The 10,414-nt window shown below is 35.8% G+C and overlaps 1 protein-coding gene across 1 annotated transcript in view; it reads right to left on the reverse strand.

Annotated features, from left to right (window-relative positions):
* LOC137621396 (adhesive plaque matrix protein-like) overlaps positions 1–9,739 on the reverse strand; it is a 163,417-nt gene extending 153,678 nt beyond the window's left edge. The window contains exons 1-2 of the mRNA XM_068351694.1: positions 9,730–9,739; positions 6,079–7,272 (exon numbers count right to left, since the gene is read on the reverse strand). Of these exons, the coding sequence (XP_068207795.1) occupies positions 6,079–7,272; positions 9,730–9,739 (1,204 nt within the window). The remainder of the gene's footprint in view (positions 1–6,078; positions 7,273–9,729) is intronic.
* Positions 9,740–10,414: the final 675 nt, after the last annotated feature.

Here is a 10,414-nt window from a genome sequence, read left to right on the forward strand (position 1 = left end):
ACTAAGTGTATGACAAAATACAGTACTTATTTTTCCATGTGCTCATGACGCCCTTGTGCACATGTAGGGAGTCAACGTCTTAGTTACGAGCCTGAGAGCATGTCGTGAGTCTCGATTCATGTGGTGAAACTTGTACAGAATATAGGAGTCTAACGCGAAGGTCAATGGGTCACTAAAGTCGGGTTAGGCAACGGAGACGACGAACATATTCCTTCAGTTTAGACTTCAATTTCCTTTCTTCTTCCCGATTGGATTCGAAGTGAAGAAGCAATTTCAACCATACTGAATGCTGATGCATTGGTTGATTTTCATTAATGAATTTGAGCTATATAGCAGAGAGCTGCGCCCGGGAAGGCCATTCACCAACTAGAATGGATAGCAGGATGGAAGAAAGAAAGATGGATAAGAGGTAAAGTGAGAGTTGCAAAGTGTATTGATCTAGTGACCGATAATTTTGGAAATAATTTTTTTCTTTGCAATTTTGGTAACAATAAGATACTAATTACTAATAGTAAAAGATCTAAGGCTCATATACCCGTCTCACTCAACTAAGTGACTGGATCTATTCTACCCCGAAATGTAAATAGAACTTATTGCCTTTTTAACACTCGCGCATCTCTGTAAAAGTTCGAATGTCAAGAGAGGTCAGAGGTTAGAAGGGTCAGAGTAATAATGATAAAAGAAATCACTGGCAGAGGATGGCCATCAAGTTAAAGTACATTTTACAATAGCTTGACCCTACACTGGAGAGAGAGAGAGAGAGAGAGAGAGAGAGAGAGAGAGAGAGAGAGAGAGAGAGAGTTAAAAGGGTTTTGGATGTCTCAAAGACTTTATAGTCCATCCGCGAAGAATCCATTTGCTCTTGGATAGAGCGGATTAGTTTCTTTAGAGAGTTTTTATGACCTAGTCTCACTTATCCTTGAATTCGTTTACCGTGTTACTGTTCAGTAATTCCAGCGACTGTTCGCAACATCCGCTCGAAGTTTGTTCCATGTATATTTTGTATGTAAAGATAGTAAATTTCACAATACACTGACTCTACACTGGAGAGAGAGAGAGAGAGAGAGAGAGAGAGAGAGAGAGAGAGAGAGAGAGAGAGAGAGATAAAAGGGTTCTGGATGTTTCAAAGACTTTTTAGTCCATCAGCGGAGACTCCATTTGTTCTTAGATAAAGAGAATTAGTTTATTTAGAATATATATTATCTTATCTAACTTATCCTTGAATTCGTTTACATTGTTGGTGTTCACTACATCCGCTGGAAGTCTGCTCCATGTATTGTATTATTTTGTAAATAAAGAGTACATTTCACAATAGCTTGACTTTACACTGAGAGAGAGAGAGAGAGAGAGAGAGAGAGAGAGAGAGAGAGAGAGAGAGAGAGATCAAAGTCTTTCAGCAAGGATGATGAAAGATTGCTACATCCCCCTATCAGCACTCATGAGTCGAGCGCAAGCAAGACAGAAAAAAAAAAAAAAAAACAGCTACTGGGTTACCCACAGACTCCTGGAAGCCCCTTCTTCAAAACATATAATTAAGAACAAAAAACGATAAGCATGACGTTTCGAAATTCCTTAAGAAATAAACGCAAGAAAAAGACAACTCTTGTGCAGCTAAGAGCATTGGTAAAATAATTCATAACTTACATGTCAAAAATTATTAAAAAGTATGATGAAAAGCTAAAAGTAGTCAGAAATATTTTACGGGTATCATAATGATAGTAACTAATATATAATTAACATTAATACGATGAAACATAAATATAACTGAATACCGGTAATTAGAAGCCTTACCAACAAAGTATAAACCCATAATGGTAGACGACATAAACCGCCAAAAGTATTAAAAGCACTGACATTACAATAAAAGCTTAAATAAGAAATTAATTAAAAAAAATCAAATATTTTCAAAAGAAATTAATCTTTCAAATAAAAAGGAACACAGCCAAAGTGGCTAATAACGTACATAAAGCCCAAAAGTGTTCACGTCAGCATCACAATACAAACTTAAAAAAAAAATATAAAAAAAAATAAAAACATAATCCAAAAAACAATTTAAAATCTAAAAAAACCACTATCATGCTACATATACATCAAGTAAAAGTCGACATTACAACATGGTAAAAAAAGAAAAAGAAAAAGAAAAAAAAAATAAAAAAATAAAAATAAAATCTTTAAGAGCTAAAAACTTGAGCGATTGCGAACGACTGGAGTATGACGACAGTTCCTCCTTCGAAACAATCTCAAGCACGTAATCTCAGTTGCCACCAAGTCACGGATGCTTGCATAAAAGGGAAGGAGCGACTCTGAGGGGGGGGGGGGGGGGGGAGGGAAGGGGGAGGGGGAAGGGAGTAGTGAAGAGCACAGCAAAAACCACCTCTCCGGTTGCAACACGGAAACGGGCAATTATCCCTTTGTGAAGTAGGGTAATTAGTTTATCCCTAATGAGGTTTGCCATTATGCGCGATGGGGAATGTAGGGGAAGAGAGTGGGAATGGTAATGGTGGGAAGGTTGTTTGGGGATTTGCTTGTGACCTATTAGCAACGTGGGCAATAGGTCAACATGGGAAAAGGTCGTACTGCTCTGGCAGGAAGATGAAATTCTGTAACTATCGTTACTTAAATATTTAGATATCTTATAACGTTTCCTCAAATATGGATATTTCCAATTCAATTTCTCTAAATGCTTTCTACAATGCTACGCAAAATAACAAAATGTGTGTTACAATCCGATATGTCATCAGGAATAAGATTGTAATAACGCATACCTAATTAACACTATAGGCTGTTTCAGATTCAAGTGACAATTTGAGATTTTCTTAAAATTGTTGTCATGAGAAAACAGCAAATACCGTATATAATCCCCTTACCTTCACTTGAATAAACAGGTAACTCATTTATTTCAAGAATAATTACCCAAATATTAAGCTAAAAAATCGAAAGAAAAAAAATGGTGCTGGTAAAAATTATAAGCGTTACAAAGACTAAACTTATATTTGAAACTCATAAGTACGGTATTGACTCACGTAAGTTTTCCTTTCGAACTATACTTTCATACTTGGCAGCTAAAGATTTAAACAAAACAAGATACGGGTCTTCCCGGGGCACCAGTCACGAGTCTTGCATTGCTAGGTCACGGTTTTTTTTTTTTTTTTAATGCAATGGCTAAAAAAACCGGTAACTGTGCCTATGTCTCGCACAGACGGATATTGAAAACCTTTATTACGGGATGCTTGTACGAGCAAGAACTCGTGCTGGCATAAGATCATTTCAATCTAACAACAATTACAGGAAAAAGGGGAAAAGAGAGGAAAGAAATGTTAAAGATTAATAACTAGAGGGAAAGGACTATAAGTAGTGAAGATGGAAAGAATGTGGTTTAGTAATAACAGAGAAAATACCACAAAATGACAGAGATGAAAAAAAGAGGTTAATAATAACGGAGAATAGGCATTATCATGGGGATGTGAAGATTATGGTTTAATAAAAAAAAAATCATTGGGATATGAAGATTAGGGTTTGATAATAAAAAAATTCATTGGGATATGAACATTAGGGTTTTAAAAAAAAAATAATCATAAGAACATTAACAATGACGTTCAATAAAAAAGGGGCACGAAAATAATGGAGAAGGAAATAGTGGAAACGAAAAACCCACCTGTTGAAGGCTGTAATGTTATCAGTCATAAAAACTACAAGAAAAGTTCCAAAGGTCAATAGTAAAGGGGAAGAAACCATCACGTTAATTGCAATATGAACGTTTAATGATTTCCACTGAGGAAAAAATCTGGAAAAGTGGCGGCCCCACGGGTTCAATCCAAGACGTAATCATACGTTTAACTTTGATTAGTGAAGTCCACATAAAGTAAGCATATGGAGAATGTTTGAGTTCCTCTTTAATGGAAGTTTTGAATGGTTATTAGTATTACAAGACACTGAACTAAAGGTCTGAAATCTAAATCGGATTAGAAGATTGAACTAAAGGTTTGAATTCTTAGTCGGTTTAAAAGACTCTGAACTAAAGATTTGAATTCTTAGTGGGTTTAAGACTCTCAACAAAAGGTTTGAGTTCTTAATAGGTTTAGAAGACCCTGAACTATTGGTTTGAATTCTTAGTCGGTTTAAAAGACTCTGAACTAAAGATTTGAATTCTTAGTCGGTTTAAGACTGAACTAAAGGTTTGAGTTCTTAATAGGTTTAGAAGACCCTGAACTATTGGTTTTAATTCTTAGTCGGTTTAAAAGACTCTGAACTAAAGATTTGATTTTTTTGTCGGTTTAAGACTCTGAACTAAAGGTTTGAGTTCTTAATAGGTTTAGAAGACCCTGAACTAATGGTTTGAATTCTTGGTCGGTTTAAAGGACTCTGAACGAAAGGTTTGAATCCTTAGTAGACTTGAAAGACTCCGAACTAAAGGTTTGAGTTCTTAATAGGTTTAGAAGACCCTGAAATAAAGGTTTGAATTATTAGTCTATTTAAAAGACTTTGAACTAAAGATTTGAATTCTTAGTCGGTTTAAGACTGAACTAAAGGTTTGAGTTCTTAATAGGTTTAAAAGACTCTGAACTAAAGGTTTGAATCCTTAGTCGATTTGAAAGACTCCGAACTAAAGGTTTGAGTTCTTAATAGGATTAGAAAAGACTGAACAAAAGGTTTGAGTTCTTAATAGGATTAGAAACGACTGAACAAAAGGTTTGAATTCTTAATCGGACTAGAAGACTCTGCACCAAAGGTTTGAATTCTTAATCGGACAAGAAGACTCTGAACTAAAGGTTTGAATTCTTCTTCAATAAGCCAACTCACTACTAAAGGCTTCAATACCCTCTTCAATTAGACGACCTTGGGTTGCATCCTTTTCAATAGGAATAAAAACTCTGCTAAAGCTTTGAATACTTGTTTCATACGACAACTCCCAGTCCCAAATTTAACTATAGGGTTTCTGGTCGTCACAGACTGCTTAACATGGGAAAAAATGTCACCAATAGAGCAAAACCATGACTGTGCCACTTCTGAGTTAAGTTGCTTTGGGACGGTCGTACTGTACTCCTAAAAGAACATGGCTAGAGTAAATATCTTATTATTTACTGCATTTCTATTACACACGACCCAAAAAAAGGTATTATATGCAAACTGACAAATGTATTACACCTGGTTTCACTTCATAGACATTCTGTAAACGTAGATGTATATAATTAAGATATATAGTAAACGTTTTCTTTTTCTTTACTCAAAGGATCATAAAGAATAACCGAATAGAATTTTGACATTTACAAACGTAAATCAATTAACAGTTTTACTCCGCATCTATACAATCGTAAAAATAAAATTAGCCTCATCTCCTTGAAAAGAAAAAATATCCGAAATGACTAAAAAACCGGAAGTCCATTAGATGTGGCGACAATTCACATCCACAGGAAATTCCTCTCACACGCCCCTCCGACGGCCTATTAGGACATCCCCGCCAGGACACAAATCACAGCAGCAGACGCTTGTACAGCAGGACCCTATCCTTCGCATACCATGCGCTTCGTTGCGTTTATAATATAGGCTTAAGTATAGAATAGTTTAATTGAATTGAGATATGCACAAACATTCTATTAACAGGTTACCTAAATGGCTATTCGTCTCATCTGCAAAGCTGTGCAACTCTGGGTATCTCGCCACTTCTTGAATGATTTGATTTATGGAATATTGGTGTAAAGCTCAGCACTGGAGACCTGGAACCTATAATATATGCTTAAGTATAGAATACTTCAATTTACTTGAGATATGCACAAACATTATATTAACTGGTTAGCTAAATCGCTGTTCGTCCCCTCTGCAAAACTGCAACTCTGGGTATCTCGCCACTTCTTGAATGATTTGATTTATGGAATATTGGTATATAGCTCAGCACTGGAGACCTGGAAGCTATTACCTAGCCTGGTGCTACAAGAGAAGCCTCAATATCTACACTGAAGAAAAATTTAAAAAAATGTTAAAACAGTTGTATTGAAGAAATGAAGAGAGAACATTGGCAAAACAGAAGTCTTAGAAATGAGTGTCGAAGGGACGATCCACAGATCCTTTTGCAATGCATACAGTGCCCCGCATGAGATGACCATAATTGCCTATACAACGTAGGAGCATCCCATAATTGCCTATACAACGTAGGAGCATCCCATAATTGCCTATACAACGTAGGAGCATCCCATAATTGCCTATACAACGTAGGAGCATCCCATATTTGCCTATACAACGTAGGAGCATCCCATAATTGCCTATACAACGTAGGAGCATCCCATAATTGCCTATACAACGTAGGAGCATCCCATATTTGCCTATACAACGTAGGAGCATCCCATAATTGCCTATACAACGTAGGAGCATCCCATAATTGCCTATACAACGTAGGAGCATCCCATAATTGCCTATACAACGTAGGAGCATCCCATATTTGCCTATACAACGTAGGAGCATCCCATAATTGCCTATACAACGTAGGAGCATCCCATAATTGCCTATACAACGTAGGAGCATCCCATATTTGCCTATACAACGTAGGAGCATCCCATAATTGCCTATACAACGTAGGAGCATCCCATAATTGCCTATACAACGTAGGAGCATCCCATATTTGCCTATACAACGTAGGAGCATCCCATAATTGCCTATACAACGTAGGAGCATCCCATATTTGCCTATACAACGTAGGAGCATCCCATAATTGCCTATATAACGTAGGAGCATCCCATAATTGCCTATACAACGTAGGAGCATCCCATAATTGCCTATACAACGTAGGAGCATCCCATATTTGCCTATACAACGTAGGAGCATCCCATAATTGCCTATACAACGTAGGAGCATCCCATAATTGCCTATATAACGTAGGAGCATCCCATAATTGCCTATACAACGTAGGAGCATCCCATATTTGCCTATACAACGTAGGAGCATCCCATAATTGCCTATATAACGTAGGAGCATCCCATAATTGCCTATACAACGTAGGAGCATCCCATATTTGCCTATACAACGTAGGAGCATCCCATAATTGCCTATACAACGTAGGAGCATCCCATAATTGCCTATATAACGTAGGAGCATCCCATAATTGCCTATACAACGTAGGAGCATCCCATATTTGCCTATACAACGTAGGAGCATCCCATAATTGCCTATATAACGTAGGAGCATCCCATAATTGCCTATACAACGTAGGAGCATCCCATAATTGCCTATACAACGTAGGAGCATCCCATAATTGCCTATACAACGTAGGAGCATAAGCTTCTACAGTATCAGTGTATCAGGGTCTAGCAATTAACAACCCGATCCATAAATACTTAAAATAATTGTAGCACCAGAAAACGTTTCATTTCTTTAATTTTGAACCAATATTTTTTGTGGTGGGGTTGCCAACCAAGTCTGGCCCTTTATAAAGATGTTTAGGCCCCGAAGGTCTAACTTTTAGTCATGGCCACCCGTTCAAGTACTAACCATACCCAATGATACCTGACTTAGCTGGTTGTATGAATAATGTATAAGTATAAATTTTCGAAGAAAAAAAAATTATTAAAAATTTGAAAAAAAAAAAATAAAAAATAAAAAAAGACATGACTTATCTTGTCGGACAATCTAATGTATAAATATCTTCAATATGAAAAAAAAAAACCAAAATTACTTAGAACAATCTTCCAAACAGAAGGTCAAAAGAGAAAAAAATATACACGAGGCGTTACCACACTTGTGATGAATATATATCAGTGGGATCAGATGTCCTTGGGAGTTTTTGCTTGGCTGCTATCAAAAAGAGTGCTTGCATAACAAAGGAGAATACGTTTTACTGCACAAGCATAAGTACAAACACACACACCGTATATACATACATGATAGACTGACATGCTTCGTATTACGTACACAGGTGAACGTATAGCTACATATAATTAAGATACAGGTAAGGTCATTGAATACCTTTCACACTTGGGCTCCACACAACATAAGGAATAGCAATAAGTTTCTCTCTCTCTCTCTCTCTCTCTCTCTCTCTCTCTCTCTCTCTCTCTCTCTCTCACCATAAACAAACTTCTACGGCCACCAAAGTTACTTTGATCTCTGCTGTTATAACGTGTGGCAACTGTTAGGTTCTAACAGAGGCGAGATGAATGCAAGTAGAGTTTATTCAACAGATAACGAGCTTATACAGCAGCAATTGAGAGCAAAAATGTCACAGGGGTTCAAACAATATGAAACATGCGATGGCAAGCTTAAATATGTTGTTCTTTTATCAGTGCGGGAGAGAACAAGAGATAAAAAACAACAGCATTACTTGTATGAACGTGTATCATACACATGCGGTACAAACGTTTGTTTATTATCTTAATTGACAAACAAATAATTCGGGATTAGAAATCCTAAAAGAGTCAATGGCTACGTTCCTCTTGGTAAGGGTAGAAGAGACTCTTTAGCTATGGTAAGCAGCTCTTCTAGGAGAAGGATACTCCAAAATCAAACCGTTGTTCTATAGTCTTGGGTAGTGCATAGCCTCTGTACCATGGTCTTCCACTGTCTTGGGTTAGAGTTCTCTTGCTTGAGGGTACAGCCAGGCACACAATTCTATCTTATTTTCCTTGTTTTGTTAATGTTTTTATAGTTTTATAAGAGATATTTATTTTAATGTTACAATTCGTATAATATTTTATTTTTCCAAGTTTCCTTTCTTCACTGGGCTATTTCCTTGTTGGGGCCCCTGGGCTCGTAGCATCATGCTTATCCAACTAGTGTTGTAGCTTAGCAGATAATAATAATAATAATAATAATAATAATAATAATAATAATAATAATAATAATAATAACAAGTAAAAAGAAAGAAAGCTAACATACAAATACATCATAAATCTCTCAATGCCATAAATTATGCATACACATTAACATATCACTCTGAATCACGAAAGTATATCGAGCGTAGACAGTTTCCACATGCATTCCACGAAAGAACCTCAAGGCTAAGGGAATTACAATGGAAAACATCCTTGGGCGTTTCCTGTGGCGTAGAAAACACGGAGGGTGTGTGGCACTTCGTATCTTTGTCATCTTGGACATGAGAAGCAAATTCATACTCTATGGAAACAGCCGACACAATGGATGACAGAATCGGAATACATGATATCTGAGCCTGTCATTGCATAACATAAGACCCTGTAGTGTAGGTATGCATACCAATATACAAACTTGCAGCTAATTCTATTATGTTGAATAGGCTGACATAAGCCTCTATTTATAGTTTATATATGAAAGATCTATTTTCAAGTTGCTATTTAATTTGCTCATTACTTCTCTTGTAGTTTACTTTCCCCCTATTTCCTTTCCTAGTTTCGTTATTTTTCTATATTAGAGCCCTTGGGTTTAGAGAATCAAGCTTTTTCAACTAGTGTTCTAGCCAAGCTATTAATAATAATAATAATTAATAACAATATGCACATACAAGTGCGTTTATATATACATATACCTCTATATATATATATATATATATATATATATATATATATATATATATATATATATATATATATATAAATAAATAAATATATATATGTGTGTGTGTGTTTGTGTGCGTGTGTGTATAAACATATGGCATGTGTTTATATGTGGACTACTGTTACGCATGTCCCTAAGGTCCCCCTGATAGAAGGTAATAACAAATTGGGAAGTTTCAATATACATAAACGACCACATTGATGATCTCAGTACCTGAAACCATGTTCGTATATATGTAAACCAGTTCTTTTAAGAAAAAAAAATGAAGTTTTAGTATTCTTTTCCCTAACTAGCTTGGGAGATTTTTTGCTTCGACCGAATGCGTCCAGAACGATACTTCTCCCTTTTTCAAAACATGTACAAACCATCCCACATAACTACATCTTTCTCCCTTTCAATCCAGATATTTTTCGACAAATCTATCCCTTACACAACATGAGTTAGCAGTCTTCATCATTTTCGGTTGTATATATTCACTACTGACAATTTACTTTCACGCACCGAGGAATAAATTAATTAATGCAGTCACAACATGCTTTCCATAACTCACATAACAATAAATACAACCAAGTCTAACAATGATACACAAATGGGAGAAGAACCAAATTTCATATTTCATTTATAAAAATGTCAAAGGTGCTATGACTGTAGTACACCCAACTTTGATCTTCAAAAGAAAATGAGTACTATAAAAATAACAAAATAAAGCATATAAGATTACGAAACCTTTGTTCTAAATTACACTAAAATGAAAAATACAAATTAGAACGCTAACTTTTGAAAACGAATTTATATATTAACTTATATATATATATATATATATATATATATATATATATATATATATATATATATAAAATATGAAGAACAATCCCTTTGATATAATATCCATCGAAGG

This window comes from Palaemon carinicauda, chromosome 28 (assembly GCF_036898095.1).
Source record: "Palaemon carinicauda isolate YSFRI2023 chromosome 28, ASM3689809v2, whole genome shotgun sequence".
NCBI lineage: Eukaryota > Metazoa > Arthropoda > Malacostraca > Decapoda > Palaemonidae > Palaemon > Palaemon carinicauda.